The sequence below is a fragment of the Amblyomma maculatum genome, chromosome 2, assembly GCF_055883805.1.
Source record: "Amblyomma maculatum isolate TAMU_Amacu chromosome 2, ASM5588380v1, whole genome shotgun sequence".
In the NCBI taxonomy this organism is placed as follows: Eukaryota; Metazoa; Arthropoda; class Arachnida; order Ixodida; family Ixodidae; genus Amblyomma; species Amblyomma maculatum.
In genome coordinates this window covers 186,674,808-186,696,203 of record NC_139345.1, presented here as the reverse complement: position 1 = coordinate 186,696,203, position 21,396 = coordinate 186,674,808, and the positions used below count along the sequence as shown (strand labels likewise).

Genomic DNA, 21,396 nt, shown 5'->3' with positions numbered 1-21,396 from the left:
GTGTTTTTCTTCCTGACATAGGATTTTGAAAATTTATATTCATTATCTTTATTTGAAGTGATGTTTTTTTGAAAATGCGGTTTTCAAATTTGTGGACGCGTTTCAAGTGCTGCTGAGCTGCCCTTTAATATAAATGGGGGCATAAGAGGGGAATAGTCTGGCATAACTTAGTGAAGATTGTGCCGCGCTTGCTGGCTGACCGGTTTAGTCTTTAGCGTGGTTGTGACGCTGTGGGTTGTCAGAAAACTCTCCAGAAGAGAAGTTGCAGAGTGCCTTGGGAACCAGGACTTGCCAAGGACGTCTTCAGGCTGACTGGCTCAAGAGAAGCAGAGTCGGACGACCCCGGCTAGCAGCAACATCCCAATCCCTCCGGGCAGTGGATGCAGTCCCCTACCTTTCGGGGTCTCCCTTCCCCGGTGGGGCAGTCTGTTACGTTTCGCCACCGACAGTTATGACAGCTGACGCGGCCACCGCATAGCTACAGGCAGAACAGCGACCGGTTCGGCTATTTCGGCGCCGTCCAGTCGGCCGCCCAACGCTTCCTCCCGCGGGCGTCTCGGCGTGTTCTTGCCACGCGCCAAATGTGTGTGCGTGCGTGTGTGTGCAAACGCTGGCCAAGCCCGGCGCTCGAAGCAGAGTGCATAGCCCTCGCCCGTCTGCAGGAGGTGGAGGAGATGCGGTCGCGCCACCTGCGATTGAGTCATCTCGTCTTGTACGAACTTGTAGGGCTCTCCCTTTCCCTCTGATCTGGCAAGCCTATAAAAAGCAGCGGCATACTCCGTTGCGACAAAGACTACTTTGAGGCGCCGTAGAGTCGACGCTAGACACCAGCTGTGTGAGAGTGTGTATTCTCTCCGGATCAGCTTCTCTGCCCGTTCCTTCAGAATGCTGTAGTAAAGGTTGTTTCGTAGAAGATGCCTCGTCTTTGCTGGGGACCGTTGATGCCGTCCTCCGAGCCACGGAGCCGCCAGGCCAACGCTACCGAGGGGCCGCGAGCCAAACCTAATAACTGGTGGCAGTGGTGTGATACCCAGGCGCAGCCCCAAATGTAACACGTAATAAGCGGTGGCGGTGTCGATGAGGGCCTCAATGTACAGTCCTTCAACAATCACTGCTAACATATTCGACGGTCGCCGAGGAGGAATTGTAGATTTTGAACTCGAAGCAGCATTCCCTCCAAAAACTGCTTCGGTTTGTTTTCCGCTCTATGTTCGAAGGGTTGCTAGGCAGTACGAAGCCGTGACGTGCGGCAAAAAGGCGAAGGGGACCGGCGTCGGGAAGGATGCGAGGCCCGTAAAACATCAGTGGAATCCGGAGGAGAGGAAGGACGCCGGTAAAAGTCTGAGTAGGGCAGAGTAGAATCATCAGGCTGGCGCCAGCGGGCATTTTCAAAGGGAGCATAACCCCGTTGCTCGTTTTGCTGGCGGCGGCGACAGACACGGGAAATATCGCCACGTCTCACAATAGTAGCATATAGGGCGGAAGAGGCGCAAGACTGGAACAGGACGGGGCACTGTAGGATACAACGGTGCCATGGCAGCGACGTGACCGCACACGGGTGCCGAAAAAGGCGGGGAAGGCGGGACGGGTTGGCGTGAAGTTATCTCTGCATAGGTTGGCAAGGGAGGTTGGGAGGCAATAGGAGGTGGAGTATGTGCCACAGTGCAGTTGAAATTCGTCACTTCATCATTGATGATGCTGCGCAAATTCACAGTTGCTGGTGGAAGAGTTGGAGATACAGCAGTGGGGTTGGTGAGGCTGTAGAGCTCCTCTCGGATCATGGTGCGTATTAGCTAGGGAACGCAAATGTCCATCTATGCGGGAGCCGCATCACTGGGGTCATGCATGAGGCGGAGCGACTGTACCTGATTCAGATGTTGATATGTAGGTGTGATGTCAGACACGGATGATGGATTCTGTACCACGAAGGCGTTGAAAGCCGCAGTGTTGATGCCCTTAATTAAGTGGCGAACACGCTCAGGTTCAGTCATAGCAGCGTTGACACGGCGACAAAGGGCCAGAACGTCTTCGATATACGACGTATAGGACTCGCCGGGCTGCTGGAGACGAGCTTCGAGTTTTTTCTTGGCCTGCTTTGAGCGACCAGCCGGAGTGCCGAAAATGTTCTTTAGCTGATCCGTGAATGCAGGCCAGTTAGCGACGTCATCCTCATGATTGAGGAACCAGGTTTTGGCAACGTCGGCCAAGTAAAAGACGACGTTGAGCAGTTTGTGAGCGTCATCCCAACGGTTAATTGTACTGACCCTGTTGTAGTAGTCGAGCCAGTTGTCGACATCTTCACCGCGAAGGCCGGCAAAGATCTAGGGATCGCGCTGGCTGTTGGTGACTGTCCAAGCAGGGGCAGCCGCAGTAGGAGCAGGAGACGCCGGGAGTGAGCGAGAATCTTTGACCTCATCCATAGCACAGGGCCGTTAACGCAAGCGAAGGCCTCAACGGAGCTCCAGGGAGAAAGGTAGGTGGGTCTAAAGCGAGAGGTGGGCAATACTAATCGCACCTCCGCCACTTGTAAGGTAGGACTTCCACGAAAGTCTTCTTTTCTAGAAGCAGCTGGCACACACCGCGCGACGCTTCGAGCAGCAGTCAGCGATGATGATGATGACGATGATGATGGATCTATACAGATGAAAGAGGTGAAAGTTCTCGCACTGCGCTCACAATATATGTATTAGCCATGCGCTCATCGTGTTGGGATTGGGATTATATTGTGTGACAAAGTCAGGAAATGAAGAAAAAAACCCTGGCGTGGGTAATGGTTTAAACACTCCGTTCAGGATCGGAGAGATACTGGTTCGTTTTCTGGTCAAGGCAGATTGCTTTATGTGCCGGTGCTGAGGACGTTTTTTGCTCCCACAATCTGTACACGCCGCGAATGAAGCAAGAAAAGCTTTCGCCTAAATAAAAACTATTAAACTTTCATCTTTATCCGGTGTCGACAATACAAATTGAAGCTTCTAAATAATACCAAATATTTGTCTGATGTTTACACAAATATCATGGGCTTTCTCGGCCCTAACAACTTCTTCCTACAACGAGGGAGAAGAACAAGAACTTCTTCCTCCTTCACAACAGGAGTTTAGAAAAGGTGTGTATTTCGCTAGATAATGCGAAAGTCTTCGGCAAGGTACTACATAAACGTTTACTACTAAAACTTTAATATTTGAACTTAACTACCGATATTTTAAAATTAATAGAAGAATTCTTGACTAAACGCTCACATTTGTCACTGTTAACAAATTATAACTCCATTCACGTATCACCTCGTGTCCCTTATTCAAGAATGATGTGCCAATTGGTTAATGAAACTTATCAGTGATAAATGAAAACGCTTGCCATTTCATCGCCACCATAACCCGCTCGGTTTCCCACACGTAGCCCGTAACGCCCATATAAGGTCTTGTCTATCATGTAAGACGTCAAACGCCACTATGTGCAATGTATTGTACTGGAATACACCCATCACTAGTAATATTTCATTTGGATTATTAAGACACCGCCTCCACCATGCTCTGAACATGTACAATTATTTGGTTTTAGCACAGGAATCTCTATTCAGATGAGAATTGCAATAAGCATCATTCATATGGGGCCTGCATCACGCTTGGCTTATCAACGCGCTTGAAGCATTTCAAAATTAATCAGCCAGATAAATTAATTCTTCATACCCTTACAATATCAATGAGTGAGAGTTGAATATACTCCTCAGTTCATCGACACATCACCGGCCTTTCCTCTTCACAAAGTTTTCCACAGTTCCCTTTCCTGGGTGCCCTACGCTGTCCCACCAGCCCCCTATCTCACCGCACTCGTTATACTTTCCAAGCTGCTCTACCACGTGTCCGCACCGTTACTTTTGCCGCTTCATTTTTTTGCCCATACCATTGGAGACTGAAACTACGGTAGAACAAAGGCTTCCACCGCGATTGGAACGACCTACCCAAAGGCACTGCGGCCATCATGCGCTAGGGCCGCCAATTGTCGCTCTCATTTTTCCCTGTGCTGAACACTTGCCGATAATATATAATTGCACTCCTTATGTAATACACATCACCGGGTCATTAGGGCAAATAAATGAAATAAATGATGTGGCGTTACGGGGGGGGGGGGTGATTCATAATCATCATCAGCCTGACTATACCCACTGCAGGGCGAAGACCTCTCCCATATTTCTCCACTTAACCCGGTTCTGTGCTAGCTGCATCCACTTGACCCCTGCGAACTTCTTAATCTCATCCGCCCACCTAACTTTCTGCCGCCCCCTGCTACGATTTCCTTCCCTTGGAATCCAGTTTGTTACCCTCAGCGACCATCGGTTATCCTCTCTTCGCACTACACGTCCTGCCCATGTCCATTTCTTCTTCTTAATTTCTACTAGAATGTCGGTAACTTGAGTTATTTCTCTGACCCACTCTGCACGCTTTCTATCTCTTAATGTTACCCCTACCATTTTTCGTTCCATTGCTTTCTGGGTTGTTCTCAACTTAAGTAGAACTCTCTTGGTTAGCCTCCACGTTTCAGCCCCATAGGTGAGTACAGGCAAGATGCAACTGTTGTATACTTTCCTCTTGAGCGATACCGCTAAGCTGCTAGTCATAATCTGCGAGTGCTTGCCAAATGCGCTCCATCCCAATCTTATTCTTCTTGTTATTTCCTTTTCATGGTCCGGATCTGCGGTTACTACCTGTCCTAAGTAGACATATTAGTCCACTACTTCCAGTATTTCGCTACCTAATGCAAACTGTTGTTCCTTCCCGAGGCTGTTGAACATTACCTTAGTCTTCTGCATATTGATTTTCAAGCCTACCTTTCTACTTTTTCCGTTTAGGTCATCAATCATTATTTGCAGTTCATCCCCCGAGTTGCTTAGCAAGGCAATGTCATCAGCAAATCGCAGATCACTGAGGTACTATTCTCCATCAACCCATATCCCTAACTGCTCCCATTCCAAGTCTCTGAATACTTCCTCTAAACAAGCCGTGAATAGTACTGGAGAGATTGTGTCTCCTTGCCTAACACCTTTCTTTATAGGAATTTTGTTACTTTCTTTATGCAGAACTATGGTTGCTGTGCAGCCACTATATATATCTTCCAGCACTTTCACGTACGGCTCGTCTACTCCCTGATTTCGCAATGCCTGCATCACCGCCGAGGTTTCAACTGAGTCAAATGCTTTTTCGTAATCAATGAATGCTATGTATAAGGGCTGGTTATATTCCGAGCATTTTTCTCTCACCTGATTGATGGCATGGATATGATCGATAGTAGAGTACCGTTTCCGAAACCCTGCTTGATCCTTTGCTTGATTGGAGTCTAAGGTTGTCCAGATTCTATTAGCGATTACCTTAGTAAATACCTTATACGTAACAGACAGTAGGCTGATTGGTCTGTAATTTTTAAGGTCCTTAGAGTCCCCTTTCTTGTGAATGAGGATAATGTTCGCATTCTTCCATGGTTCCGGTGCCGTCGTTGACACCAGGCACTGCGTATACAGGGTGGCCAGTTTTTCTAGCACGATATCCCCCCCCGTCCTTCAGCAAATCTGTAGTTATCTGATCCTCTCCAGCTGATTTCCCCCTTTTCATAGTTTCTAGTGCTTTCTTGACCTCGTCCTTCGTCACTGGTGGAACGTCTAACTGTTTTTCCCTACCGCCAATCTCACTACGGTCCTGACTACTTTGGCTACTGTAGAGATCTGTATAGAACTCCTCGGCTACTTTGACTATCTTTTCCATATTAGTGATGACGTTGCCCGCTTTGTCCCTTATCGCATACATCTGGTTTTTGCCTATGCCCAATTTCTTCTTTACCGCTTTAAGGCGGTAAAGAACAGTCCTAACGGAGGGACTAAAAATCAAATTGACTTTATAATGTGTTCAACCCCCGCCATTATGCAAGACGTAGAGGTAATCGGGAAAGTGCGATGCAGTGACCACAGGATGGTGAGGTCCCGAATTAACCTAAATCTGAAGAAGGAACGCAAGAGATTAGTAAGAAAGAAACCCATAAATGAATTAGGGGTGAGGGGGAGGGCAGAAGAGTTCAGGATCTCGCTACAGAATGGGTATTCAGCTCTAACTGAGGATGGCGACATTACCCTGGAGGCAAGGAACAATAATTTCAGGTGTATCATTACTGAGTGCGCGGTAGAAGTAGGCGGTAGGATAGTTAGAGAGGATACCGGTAAGCTGTCTAAGGAGACGAAAGATTTGATTAAGAAACGCCAGAGTATGAAAGCTTCCAATCCAACAGACCAGATCGAATTGGCCGAGATATCAAAGCTAATCAATAAGCGCAAGGTGGCCGATATAAGGAATTATAACATGGAGAAAATTGAGCATGCTGTAAAGAACGGGGGGGGGGGGGTGATTATAGCGCGGTTTTCTTAAAAGTTCGCATCATTTGTTCATTTGGCTCGAGATAGCCAAACTTTGTATCGCTAAAGTCCTGAGGGCAAACACGTTTTCAAAATACTAAAAATCACATCTCGGTTTGAAACGAGGATCAAAATTGACACTTTGGAAGTTTGGTGTTGGATACTAGTTAACCAGTTTACGAGGTAACATCATTGATACATTTTCTGATGTCCGCTATATCACCGGTATGATTGCGATGCTTAAACCGAAAATGTTCAAAATTAGTGGTGTGATCTCCTGAAACACCTTGTCTAACCGCAAAACGTTTTACAAAGGCACGCTCACCCTCCTTTGAGACTTCACACCATCTTTGACCAGGGCGATCTTGATGAGTTCCGGGTCAGAGACGAAGAGCACTGGTTTCCCGTCTTCAAAGGACCTTTTCATAAATCATTCGATGCATGAAAGATAGATAAATGATTCGATTTAAGCGCGTAGGGCTCTAAAGAAAGTTCATTTTTACCCAAATAGGCGCCCGTGTTTCTTGTAGAGCTCTTCGTCAGCAAGGTGCAATGGCTGCGGAAAGAGAAGTGTCTCGTTAGGTGAGCTTTCTTCTCTTTGGCGTAAAATGCACGATTTCCATTCACCTTGAAAAGATGCTTGATCTGCGGTCCGAAAAACAGGGAGAACTTCTCGTGTGGAACACTATGGTCTTTCCAATAATTTCTGTACCGGGATGCTCGGCTGTGGAAGAAAGGGGAACGTAAATGGCTGCCATTATATTGCTTGGCTAAAACTGTATGAGAGGCTAGAAGTTTGTGCATAGAATTCATTTTATTTTATTTCTATAAATGATCTTTCCCTGCATTTCGGCCTCACCAAGAGCCCTTCTGTCCATGAAGCTTTGCTTCCATGCTACCAAAAAAAAAAACTGATCGTTAAAAAATATATTAAAAAATACATTCGTCTTTTAAGGAGCTAAAACTCGATGAAATATCTAAAATGTTTTCCAAACAACATTTGCTCGAACAACTGGTTATTCAAGGTTTCAGGAAAAGGAGTCGAAAAAAACTTCGACTACCACCAGACACGATACAAATACCTTAGCAGTGTAGTATAGCTTACAGCCAAGAAATGTAAGGGGTTTTGTTTGCAAATATTAAAAAAATCAGAAAGCTGTTGATTGGGAGCTTTCAACAATCGCAGCTCAAGTTGGCCGGTGAATAACTGCCTAATGCATGCTATGGGCGGGGGGTTAACGTGCTTCCGCCACTAAGCCTTTGTGAAACCCAACTTGGACGAAATATTTCAATTTGTGCGCGCTCTAGGAACATTGAGAGTCAATGGTAACTATTGAAATTGTCAAAATGGTTAGCGCCATGAGTTTCAGACGATGCTTCAGGCGACGTGGAAGCGTGGCAACACATATCGTATTATTTGTTTTAGAGCGCAGCTGCTTGGCACCCGTTCCTGCATTTCACGTCGTCGTCGCCTTCGGCGTTTCCCCTAGTGACCAGCTCCCCCCCCCCCCCCCCCCCCCCCCCCCCTTCTTTTTTCCTGCGTGCGACGACGGTGTTCTACGGTTGCCGAGGAGCAGGCTGGGCATCAGCGGATCACGGTACGTGCATCCCAAGCAGAAACGCCGAACCACGTTTACTTGACTCGCTAGAGGCGTCAGCGGCATAATTCAGTCGCTGTTATCTCTTCGCCGCGCAAGTTCCTATAAGCCCACTCGCTGCCTCCCGCGACCTCCCGATAACTTAATTGTTCTCTTCATTTCTCCAACCAGAAAGCTTCCTTCATGACAGTCATGAACTGTTAGTGGAGTATTTCTTGGAGGAACATGCGTGAAAAATAAAAACAGTTGTCTGTAATTGTACATACATGCCTTGCTCGAAGTCTTTGCCTCAATCTATCGAAAAGGTGAAACAGCTGATGAGCTGTGCTCAAATTTTGCATTAGGAAGTAACGTAATCATCGGCAATGTTTTTTTTTTTTATCACGGTGATTTGCACTAAAGATGAAACATTGTTCCATATATGCTCCGTACGCAATGCTACTCCGACCTGATAATAAAGAAGTAACGTCGATGTGTCGTTTCTCTATCTAAGGAGACGGATGAGTAAGCGAAATCAATGAAATATTCTAAGAGGTACTTAAGGGCGATAAGGTGAAAGACTGGTAATAGTTATATTGCAGTGCTTATTTAACAGAACTGGTTCTTTAGACACACTTTGAGATTTTATTTACTCGTCATGCCGTTGTAAGATAGGAAGAGGAGTTGGCACCTCAAAGTGCCGCGTCCCAAAGTCACACATAACGCTATCAACCTATCATGCGCTCCTACTTGGGGGTGCCGTGGTTAGGGAGCGACTACGGAGCCCAAGGATACGGAATGGAACACCGGCCGCTTTTCCTTAGAGGCAAAAAGCAAGGCACCACTGTGCTGCGCGATGCCAGTGCACGTTAAACAACCCCAGGTGATCGAAATTTCCGCAGCTCTCTACTACCGCGTCTCTTATAGCCTGACTCGCTTTGGGACATTAAAACCACAGATAAAACTAAACTTATTATCATCCATACGATGCTCCCTGCAAGGTCCCCTCCGAGGGGGGGGGGAGAGTTTTTTATACGGGGCGAAAATCATATCCCGGACAAGGGCTGCGATGCGTCAGAAGGCGCTCACAGTCACGTGGCTCCAGCGTCTTCCCCGCACGTACGAGGAGCTCAGTTAACAGCAATTGCACCGGTCGGGGGCGGTGCCCTCGCAAATGACGCAGGGAAGGAGAGCGGCTTCTTCGGTGTCGGATTTGAGGTCCGCAGCTTCACTCCGTGGCGATGGCGCACGCTCGTTGCGCCGCTTGGTCTTCGGAGCGGCGCGAGATGGCGTGCGGCGGTGGTCGATGCTAAAGTCCCTTGATAATTTGAAAGTAGCGACACTCTCCTCCGCGCCGCGCTTTCCTCCTAGATTCTCCTCGCGCGGCGGCGGCAAGCGCTGCGCACGACACGCTTTTTCTCCTTGTCGCCCGCCGGCCGGCCGCAGCAGTGAGTGAAGCGCGAGCTTTTGGGCCAGGTCTGCGATCCAGGAGTGCACAAAATGTTTGAAAAATTGCGAGAAAAGCATTGAGAATGCCGAAAATAAAGTTCATGAATTGATTGGTTTCTTCTTTGAACTGTTTGAATGGGAAATACTGATAAACAAAGCTTTCGGGCGAGTTCTGTGCTGCACACACTTTTTAAATGACATGATAAGGTTTTACTTTGTGCACCTAAACTAGTACTGCCTCTGACATTGTGTTTTTTAAGAGCGTGAAATCTTTCACCGCGGTAAAACTTCGGAAAACGATCCAGGCTGGTGCTTTGAACTTCAAGATCAGAGAAGGTCAAAGCAGGACTTAGTCTATTTCGCTACTGTCAAGCTATCTCTCTAAGCAATGTATATGTCACGTGATCAACCATGAGATTTGATTATTAGTTAATTGTACATGTATTTTGTTCAATTACTGGGCCAAATAAATTGATATTTAGTAAATTGCAATTAAAATCAAAATTTTAGCTGCAACATCGAACCGTATACCGTTGGCAAGCTTAGGCCAAGTGTAATGGCACTGTGGTAGTTAGCGATCCGCGATAATCTGCGTTAATTAGTTAATTTTATATGAAACCAAATTTTGAGCTGTTCCTTGCCGCTTCGAGGTAAGGAACAGGTTTGCCATGGCAGTCTTGATATGATGCTGATGTAGGAAATAAATAATTTTATGAGTACGCGGCCACTCACTGACTTCGCGTGTAGTTAAAAGACAGCAGGGTACACTGGGAGACGTGGTGGGCCCTATTGCCGACACACTGAAGTTCTGGGGCAAGCATGCTGCGGCCTCATGCGCTATGTAAAAGAGCGTGATTTCATTGAACGCAACAATCAAATAAAAAAATGACAGGGTGCACATAGGTCTTCAACGTGCGGAAATGAGAAAGCATATAACTGCCAATTCATTAACTATCGCTATCCTATCTATCACTATATCTACTAATGCCAGTGACATATCGTAACTGTCACTATCCGCAACGAACACTATCACCTCACTATTCGGGCCTATTACTATCATTTACTATTATTATTCGTAACAGCCACCATCATTACCTATCACTATTCATAACCATTCCTATTTAATCTGATGCCGTCCCATTACCTATTGATATACTTCAATTTTCATTGACTTACGTTGTCAGTCATATCTCTATTATCTCATAATATCTGACGAGACAACTTTACATTGACTTTTAATTCTTATACTTTCTTGTTTTCTCATAAATGGAGGTTGGAAAAGAGCAAGCCATTGAAATAACTGACTACTATCAGCGCGAGGTTCATGTCTCTGTCGAGGAGGCTTGCTTTACTTCAGGACAGGTCGGTGAGAGAAAATTGATGGAACTGCGTTTGGCCTGTTTCTTTTTTTCGAGTTCGTGTAATACTGGCGGCTCAAACTGGTCTTCAGTGAAATGTAGCTAGAACATAGAGAGCGATGAGTTAATCACTCAGGCAAGGTGAAAAAAAAAAATCTTGCATACAATTGAAATGAGTAATATGTTACAGTGCTAAGAATTGTTGCTCGCAAAATGTTCCCCTATTTTTTACATCATAACTATAATCATTATTGATTGTTTAAATTTCGTAAATACAGAAAATTGCTGCAATGATTACGGCTGATTTGACATCGATGAGAAAACATTTCTCGCAGTAAATAAATACGCGGAATCGCGGTTTTAGAGCTCCAACTTTCAAAGCGAAGGTAACCTGCCAACGCCTAGTAGTCATGGTTAAAATGAAGTGTGTGTGATCATATGAACACCTCCTGCACATTGGCCGTATCCCTGATAAAACGAACGCATACTTTTTAACCCACGCGTGCGTCGAAGCATGGCAAGACACATTCAAGAATTGAAAAAAAAATGCCGTACGACCTAACTAGTGCAGATTACCCGCAATACCTCGGGTTTACTTGCCAAAGAGTTTTTCAGGTCCAGCATTCATTGCTCCCGAGTAACCGACGTACACTACAAGCACAAGCTGGAAAGACTAGTTCCTCTACAAGCCCGAATTTTGATTTTTAGTGAAGGAGGCCAGGGATCCTAGCATAATCGCGACAAATGCAATTGTGAGACTGTAATTTTCCAGTTATCTCTGATGGCAAAAAGCAGATTATAGTGCCCTATTTCTGACTGTACAGAAGTCGACAGCGTGTTAAAGGATGGAGCCTTGGAGCCTCGCAGAATATTCAGCATGCTGCAGAGGACAACCTTATTTTTATGCAATGAACATGTTGCCGCCACAAAAATATTGAGGAGCAAGCAGGAATAAAAAACGCAGCGTCAGGTGACGCGTTATTACGGGGAGTGAGAAAAGGCACCTTACGTCGCAAACAACTCTGTTCTTTCTACGAATAAACTTCTTTCGACTAATCTTGTGGATCCATTGACTCGTGCGCAAGCCGTCACGCTTGCCTTGAGGTATCATGAGTGCCGCATAACGATCTTCAGGCCGCTTGCTGCAGTTGTACGCGCAACAGCACGGCATAGAGCTTGCACGCTGCAATAAAAGTACAGCGCGCAATATTCGCTCGCCGAGACTACGAGAAAAATGGCGCGAAGGAAAAAGAAAACACAAGGAAAACGCCGGACGCGCGTTGGTTTCCAAGGACAACGGCAGGGAGACCAATCGTCGCTCAGGAAATCGGGCGGAGAGCCGGCCTTTAGCGAAGGGGCGCGCAAGGGGCGAGGAGGAGGCGAGGAGGTAGCGCGGCAGCGGCAAAGTTCAATCGTTGGCGTAGCTTTCAAAGTATCAAGGGGTTTTAGTCGATGCTAGTCGATGCACGGCTATGGCCTGGCACGCTTCATACTTTCCAGTCGTCGCTGCTGATACTGTCTGCTGTGTTCCTGTTATATCCTAAGGTGACGAACAAGGCGCTCCTTTGTTGTCATGGAGACGGCAGGTTCGTTAGACAAGGAGAAATATGATCTGCGCCTCACGGGAGCGGCGTGGTGGAATAGTTTGTGCGATAGTTTGTGCGGTGGAATAGTGATGTGCTCGATTGGATGCCGATATCTGAGGGGCCTGCCCTGGAACTGGTTGGTCAGCATCTTCAGAGGGGGGCTGGACATAGGGGGTTTTAAGGACATTGCAGAGCGCGAAAAAAGGCTCTGAGCCCTGGGTAAACGGCTCATCCAGTCGCTTCTCGCTATGAACTCTTAACGCTTGCCATTTTGCTGTTGTACCCTTCTTTTTCGTGTAAATAATCATGTAAATAAGTTTTCTCAAAGTGCCATTAAACCTGCTTGTATATATTTTACCAACTTCGAAGATTCAGTCCTTCTTCAACCCCGAGTCTCTGCACGCTACCAAGTGAAAGCCGGGTCGACTTAGCCCCAGCGTCACGACAGCGCTCGACTGTGGGCGGGAGATAGTGATTTGATTCCCAGTGTAGGCAAATATTTAAGAGCGGAAGCTCTTCTCACGTTTGGTGATATCTGTTGGTTTGTCTGGGGCTCCAAATTTCTCCAAGTCCGAAGCAGTGTTCATCATGGTGGTGTGCCACCTTAGCAATCAAAGATGGCGTACACCCTAAGGTCCGAGGTTCGGACCGGTGCTAACGGTTCGCTGCTGTTAGAATTGGGTGTCGAGCAGAACTTTAGATGTGTGACGTAGTCGTACTAACGACTTCTGGTCACTGCAACCGTAATAGAGGTGTAACTACTGGCGGTCGTGGCAATAACTTCTTATATTGGTTTAGAGGAGAGTAAAGGCGTATATATCTGCCACACTTCTCGATCGACACCTGAACTCCGCCCTAAGGGAAGGGAGAGATGTGGGAGTCAACGAAGAAAGAAGTGCCGTTGTGGAAGCAGGTAGGCAGGCCAGTTGTTGTTGCGACTGTAGGAGGAAGGGAAAGAAAATGCACGGGCCTGCTACTGGCTCTGTAAATTAGCTACCTCCGCTGCCTCGTGCGCACAGAAGAGAAAACAGAAAATAAATAAACGACGAGGGAGTAAAAGACGCGCGTCGGAACAACCGTCGTCCACCACCGAAGCGGTGGCGGGTGCAATGACGGCCTACGACAGATAAAAATCCAGTGGTAGGCTAGCCACCGCCGCAAGCGGCGGTTTCCTAACAGTCTAAGCCCCGTAGGGCTAGAAGCAGCCACACGGCAGGCAGGTCAGACAGGGCACAAAACAGAAGGGGCACACAACCGTAAAATCGTGAGCCGCAACAGCCACAAGCCATTTACAGAACAGAAAATCCACCTTGGAACACAAGGCCAACTCTAGGAGCCACTCAAAAATTCTCTAAATACTGCACGCCCTCCGAGGATAGGTCAAGGTGTGGCCACTGCGCGTCCAAAGGCAGCGCCTGATAAATTGGCACCTCACTTTATGCTAAATTTCTCGATTGTTATTTTTATGCATGACGCGGCCGCAAGAAGTATTACTGGGGATTATTATTGAGGAGTCCTTTTGTCGCTCGTTTTGATGGCGTTTCTACAGGGCACTTGCGGCTTAATTTATTTGCATATGATTTTTTCTCTTGTCCCGAATGCCTCTTTTTGGGCTGAATGCTATTCGCTCTTTAGAAGAGGGCCGAATTGTGCTGATTGGTAAATTTTCAAAGAAAGAGAAAACGTGCTGACATACGGCACGTTCGAGGAGAGGCAGACACAAGCGCTGTCTCTCTTTGGAGTGAGTGCATAATTATGCTTTTCCTGCCATCGCAAAACGTACAAAATACTCAAGACAGCGGATTAGTTAAGGCACGGCCGCTCGATGGAAGCGCGGCCGTGGTTAAGGTAACAGTCTGCAGTTTGTGGGGACCGCGCCAGCCACATTCAAAGTTCCCGCGGCTACCGATGCGCCGCCGCTTAACCCTTCCCTCTCCCCGCTCGTTCCCGGGATAACCGGTCAAGCGCGAGGGTATAAAGGAAGGCGCACGCCATCGCCTCTCTCTCTTCACTTCTGAGATGATCCGCGGATCGCTGCCTGCCCGTCCAGACGACGACCCCGATGATCTCCCGCGCCACCATGGACTTCCGGACGTGAGATTAAAGATGTTTATTACACGGCCCGCTGTGTATTTGTCTTGCGTATCCCTCGGGCAGAGGTATCGCCCACAACTTCCTCGGGACCACGACTCGGAAGGGGGATGCAACCACCTCTTCCTCGTTAAGTTGGGGGATGTAGCGGAGCAGTAAACCATCATCGCCCAGCAGATACGCGTCGTACTTGCCCTCAGCGTTCCCGGTGCGAGCTGCACTACTCGCAAGCTCTGTCAGCACCCGCTAGCATAGACCATCTGATTTCTGGGTCTCAATTAGCTCTTCCCTACTGACCGCTACTCCCTAAGACAGACTTCTCTCTGCCTCGCTTCTTGGCAGGTGAGTAGTGGCCGCCACCAGCTGCTGTGCCTTCTCTCTCTCTTGCAGCACAGCGCGGAGCCTCTGTCCGCCTTCTCTCTCTAACTACGCAGGGCGCGGCTCTCGCGTCCGCCCAATCGCCCACAACTGGCGCCCAACGTGGGGCTGAATTAGCACCCATGTGGACGATTTCTCTGCCGACGTGGGAGCGCACGACAAGGCTCACGACGGGCCGGTCCTTTGTATGATAGGCGCAACGCCATTTTGAATTTAGGTTTAGCCTGTGTGTATATGAGGCAGATTGTAGTATACTGGTGTTTGTGCAGTGATTTATTTTGTTTTGGGTTATGTGTGTGTTTTTTAGTGTCTGGTGGATTGTTTTTAATTTTGTTTTGCATATGTTAGCTTTATGAAGTGTTATCGCCGCGATTACCCTTTGAGAATAGCCTCGTGACGCGGGCTAGGTGGTAGTCGTGCGCGTGCAGCTGTTCTGCGCATCCCGGCCGGCCTTAGTTGTTTAGTGAGAATGCCGCCGAGAAAAGACGTGGCAGATAGAAACACCGCTTCGGATGCCGGTGCATCCGGGAGTGAGGCACGGGATGCGGCAGAGCCCGCACAGGTGCCCGACGCAACAGCTCTTATGCAGCACATGCCCGCAATGGTGTCTGTAATAGCCGGTCAGCTCAGCTCGGATGCTAGCGCCAACCAAGCCGCAGCTGCGGCGACAGTTACGCGTCCGCGGATAAATGTAGAGGCCCCTTCTTTTCCGGCTACACGGACGGGAAGTCAGTCGACGAGTTCGTACAAGAACTCGAGGATTATCAGACGGCACTGGCTTCCCCAGACGACGTGGTGCTAGCGCAGGTAATTCCCGTAGCACTTGTTGAGAGCGCGGCGCGATGGAGACGCTGCCAGCCGGCCTTCCAGTCGATGGCAGACTTCACAGATCGCTTCCGCGCCGAGTTCTTGGCGCCAGCGCCGGATGCTTGACGGGCTAGCGTTGCGCGCACAGCACCCAGAGGAGAGCCTCTTCGAGTATGTACGCGCAATGCAGGAGCTCTACAAGAGGGCAGATTCCACGGCAACCGATCTTCAACAGGTTGCGCGCGTGATCAGGCAATGCCATCCGCGCTTCAAGCCGAATTTGCGGGGACGTGGTTTTCCAATCCTCGAGGCCATAGCACATGAAGCGAAGGTAGTGCAGGCGGATTTACTCGCTGAATTGCGCTACCAGCCACCCCCCAGGCCAGCCGAATCGCTAGAGCCGCGATGCGCCTGGGCCGGAGGCCAAGACTCCGCGCCGCGCGCCAGAGGCGCAGACGTAATGACGGTAGGGCAGGAAAGGCCAGCGGAAGGCTCCGCTATTCCTCGCGCTCTTGACCCGTACGCGTTCGAGCAGCGGCGTCGAGCTGGGCTCGCCAGCGACGTCCGCATAGGCGCGGAGAGACGGGAAAGACGTCCCCAACCGCTTCGTGGAACGCGGCTCCCCCGACCGCGCGGTAGGTGAACGATCGGCTTTGCTGGAATTGAAACCAGGGGGCCACGTGGCAAGCGAGTGTCAAGCAAGGCGTATGCAGGGAAACGCGGATCGTCGGCGGCGATAATTGGCAAAACCAGCCTGTCGCCGTCGGCGGGAAAATTTCGCGGTAGTCACGGCGGAAAATGGGAAATGTACTCCCACGCCGTGTTACCGGGCGACCGCACCGGCGGCGCAGAGGCTTTTGCCCCTCTCGCACTCGTTGACACGGGCTCAACGCTGTCACTGGTCGGTGATGACGTGTTCGAGGCCTGTCGTAGATGTAACATCCGTGCCAGGCCAGCCGAAACCCCTTTTAGCTTAGCAGCCGAGACGGCAAAAGCGGAGAGAGCGGTGCGCCTGGACGTGCGCTTTGACGGCAGAAAGCAGAGGCATCGCTTCGTCTATTTGCCCGGCTTAGCCATACCAGTTATTCTTGGAAGAGATTTCCTTTCGAGTGAAGACATTGTGCTCGACATGAGGGAAAACGGCTATCGCGACAGCCCCTTCACCCCACTCATTCCCTTTGTTAGCGCACTCAAACAGGAATGCGTCGCCCAGCGGGCCAGCATCCACGCTTGTGTGGCAGACGGCTCCCCCGCGGCACTGAATGGTAGCCCCAATAGAAGCAATTATCGCGTCCTTCTCAGGACCCGGTAGTCAGCGCCGAAGACTTGTGGAAACTTTACTCCCGTTTTCGGATTGCTTCACAGAGAAACTGGGCAGAACCGACGTGCTTCAGCATGAGATCGAAACGGGTGATGAGCGCCCTTTCAGATGTACCCGCGGCAGTTAAGCGCGCATAAGAGACAGCTACTCGACAGCGCCCTTGACGAGATGATAGATACCGGCGCGGTGAGACCCTCACAAAGTCCCTGGGCGTTCCCAGTGGTTCTGGCGCCAAAGAAAGATGGCTCGGTCAAGCTGTGTGTTGATTATCGAAAGCTCAACTCACTGAGGCCTACGGTTGCGTACCCTTTCCAGTCGATCGAGGCTGTGATGCACGCGTTAGGGAACGCAAGTTTCTTCACAGTCCTGGATGCAAACAGAGGGTACCTGCAGATTGAGGTGGCGGAAGGTGACATTCAGAAAACCGCATTCACCTGTCACCGCGGGCTCTTCGAATTTACTCGACTCCGGTTTGGTTTGTCTAATGCACCGAGCACGTTCATGCGATTGATGAACATCGTGCTGGGTGAAGCAAGGTTCAACTACGCGATGGCGTACCTCGACGAAGTCGTTATATTCTCACAGTCGTTCGAAGAGCATCTCATTCACCTGAATTCCGTTCATGAAAGAATGAGACGTGCGGGTATAACAATAAACCCAAAGAAAGTGCAGTTGGCATCAAAGAGAGTGAACCTCTTGGGATTTGTGGTTGATGATGGCACTTTGAGACCGAACGATGACAAACTGCAGGCAATTCTGAACTACCCCTGCCCGACGGAAGTGAAAAGCTTGCAGAGGTTTTTGGGAATGGTTGCTTTCGATGGACAATTCATCCCTAGTTGTTCGGAGCTCGCTAGGCTGTTGAACGAGCTGATGCGTAAAGGCTCAAAGTGGGTCTGGGGCAAGGAACGGAACGACGCTTTTGTTACCTTGGCTCGCACGATAGCGAACACCGCTAGTTTGCGCCTCCCCGACCTGAACAAGCAGTTTGTCCAGACAGATGCTAGTGATGCCGGTGTAGGAGCTGTTTTGTAGCAGGAACACGAGGGCAAGCTGCGCCCTGTCGCGTTCGCTAGCCGCAAGCTCACATCGGCGGAGCGGATTTACTCCGTGACCGAAAAGGAATGCCTGGCAATAATGTTCGCATTGTAAAAGTTCGACATGTACCTATAGGCACCGTGCAGGAGTAACTCGCGGTGCGACGCGCGCGCCCCTCGCAGCGTGAAGAACAGTTTGGTAGGGAGACGTGCGCCCGGCCGTGCAGCGGAGACGCGGAGGACCTGCTGTGCATGGGGCGCATTCGCTGTTCGTTCTTTCTATTCGCGGCATTCTATGGTCACAAATGAATTGCTAGGTTGCTGACTTTGGATTGCTGCTGTTGCACACATTTTCACTGGCCTGATAAAATAGTTTTCGCGTCACCGAATAAGCTTTACGAAGCGAAGCGACGCTAAGGCGAATCGCTGCCTTCCAACGAGCAGTGAGCTGGCAATCATGCCCGGGTATTGCCGCGTCCAGATTTACCGCGAAGCATTTTTCCCGAAAGAGGACAGACTATCCTTTCACCTGCATTAGCATCCTTTTTCAACCCGCAAAAAAAAAATAATATTTAAAGAAATTGGGCAACTCATAGGCATCAGCGCTACTGGGACCGCCATGCGCGCCTGTGGGCCGCGCTCGTGGATGCAGTTGTTCATTGCATAATTTTTATTTATGCTGTCCTGTGGTCTATATTTCCCTGTCTACGATAGCTTGCATAAGCACCAGTACAATGCAGAGAGTAATCAGCAGGAATGGAGTGTTTAAATGGCGCATTTACTATGTCTTGCGCATTAGTTTCGCGAATTTGCCTTGGCAACTTTTTTTTTGCTTGCTTGCTTTCATTATTTTTCCCTCCTCTCAGCTCGTTCCATTGCTTCTTTCCACACCCTTTCCTTCCACGCTTATGCCGCTACGTTTCTTCTCCTCTTGGGCGGCTTCCTTTGTCCGTCCCCCAGCCTGACATTTTTTTTTCTCGCCATCCTTCGCTGTCCACTTCGCCCTCCTCTGTAGATGTGATTCAGGAGGTGCCATTCCATACGCTTTATTCATTTAGTTGTGTTAATGACATTTCGATGTCTACTGAGTTGTTGAACCTCGAATGATAAGCTGTTTCTCATGCGATACTGCTCAATCGAGACTATAATAAAAAATAAGTAAAAAACGTTTTTTTTACTTATTCGTAGACACACTGAACAGATCTTGCATTCATTACATGCCATCCTGCTCCAAACAAGTTGTCGAGCCGCTGGCTGCCACCTGTTACCTTCCCCTGTCAAAACTTAATTTTGTGGCAGAGGACATGAAAGTACCGTTAATGAGGCATTAAGGATTGTTACAAAAAGATCGAAAGAAAACTAGCATTCAAGTCGGGATGAGGCAGGACGTTCTTTCAACGAAAGAGAAAATTAAGCATGCTACAATTCTGGCATGTGACAGAGAGGAAGACATGAATGAATGTGTATTAGAAGCTGTAGATCGTTTGTGCGGTGCTGTAAGGCAGTTTCCATTCTCATAGCTGTGTCACTGTATCAGCGACGCGTGCCATCTGCCATCCTTTCCTTTATCGTCGAGAAAAGTGGCAACCGTCTCACCAGAAAACAGCTTAAGCTCTTCAAAATCCGTCTGCGTAATGTAAGTGCCTGCGTCATCTTCATGCCACGGTAATCGCGTTCTCGAGTTTTCAGGGTTTGTCCCTTTTTTTAAGGCTGTTTTTCTCTCCTCCGACTACAGCTTCATTCATTCCTATTCTTCTCCCATACTCGTTCCACCCTTCTCGGCCGCTCGATTTACCGCAGCTTTCTTTTTTTCCCTTTTTTTTTCTAACCCACCCCATTTCGAGCTGGCCCTTGTAAAGCTGTACCACACTTGGGAGGAGGGGCGTTCGCCACAAATGTTTTTTTGTATTTTTTTACATTTTTACCGTGTTTTTTACGCCCCCACCCTCCCACCCCCTTTGTTTTTTGCTCGGCCTTTTCCAACTGCGCGCGCTTCTCCTGTCGTCTCCCGTTTCGCGCGTTTCCAGCCTAGAAATAAACGCCCAGCGGGCGGCCAGGGTTCGTCTCTGTCTCTGCGTCTTATGTCGTGTGGTTCTTGCATCATTTGTGCTTCGCTAGGTCGCTCGAGCTGGCTGAAACTGCTACCATTTCGTTGCGCAGGCCGCCTTTTCAAGCGCGCGCCCTGCCTAGGCGGCCGCGCGTCTCCCTATCAAACTGTTCCGGCGCTCACTCGCGGCGCTGCCTGTTCGCCGCGAGTGCTGCCCCCTGGGTTTCTGCACGGTGCCTCCCATACAAAAATGGTCTATGTACTTCAATGGAAAAGTTTGTGGTCACCTATGTCTATCTATGGACTTCTATAGTCGGCTATAAAGTGCCATTAAAATATTTATAGGCAGCTATAGAAAATTCTATACCACTTTGTCTATAGCTTCTGGACCATACAAAATCTCTTTAGCTAACTATAGAAAACCATATGTCCATGAAGCTATAGACTTTTAGTCATAGAGTTATCTTTAGCTGTCTATAGAAATTTGAATGGCTCTAAAGCTACAGACTGCAAGCCATAGAATCTGCTTTAGCAAGCTATAGAAAAATTTATGCTCCTGGAGCTATAGATTATTAGTCATTCAGTTATCTTTAGATGTCTATAGAAATTTGAACTCCTCTAAAGCTACAGACTGCAAGCCATAGAATCTGTTTTAGCAAGCTATAGAAACGTTTATGCTCCTGAAGAACGATATCTTTAGATGTCTAGAAATTTGAATGCCTCTAAAGCTACAGACTACAGGTCATATGAGCTGCTTTAGCTGGTTGTAGAAAAGTGCATGTTCCTGAAGTTATAGACTACTAGTGATACAGTTACCTTAAGCGGTCTATAGAAATGTGAATGTCTCTAAAGCTACAGAGTACAAGCCATATAAGCTGCGTAGCTGGCTATGGAACAGTGTATGCTCCTAAAGCTATATTTTTATTTATTTGTTTATTTACAATACTGCCGGTCTTCTTCCAAGACTATAGCAGGGGGCTTTTAGTACACTTTGAGTAGAACATATGCACATATCTTTCACGGGCAGCACAATAGGACATAAAAGTACACGTATGCGAAAAGAGGGAACATTACATGGGCTAAAATCACATACAAAGCAAAAGGATAAGCAATAAAATAAAAAAAAAACTTCACAATGCAGTGCACATCCCGTAAATCACAAAATTGTACACGTGACCGTATTCCTATCAACAGGTAGCAGGTACGGCTCTTGCAGCGCTATCATGAATTTTTTAAATGATCTACTTCTGATATGAATGAAGATAGAGATTGCACGCTAGTAATTCGATGATCTAAGCGATTCCATTCGGTGATATTATTGGTCATACAGTTATCTTTAGCTCTCTATAGAAAT

At 48.3% G+C, this 21,396-nt stretch overlaps 1 protein-coding gene across 1 annotated transcript in view; it reads right to left on the bottom strand.

Annotated features, from left to right (window-relative positions):
- Positions 1-7,285, bottom strand: part of LOC146200615 (cytochrome P450 3A41-like) — a 91,117-nt gene extending 83,832 nt beyond the window's left edge. Inside the window, exons 1-4 of the mRNA XM_084592409.1 lie at positions 7,251-7,285; positions 7,019-7,115; positions 6,895-6,947; positions 6,717-6,810 (exon numbers count right to left, since the gene is read on the bottom strand). Of these exons, the coding sequence (XP_084448535.1) occupies positions 6,717-6,810; positions 6,895-6,947; positions 7,019-7,115; positions 7,251-7,285 (279 nt within the window). The remainder of the gene's footprint in view (positions 1-6,716; positions 6,811-6,894; positions 6,948-7,018; positions 7,116-7,250) is intronic.
- Positions 7,286-21,396: the final 14,111 nt, after the last annotated feature.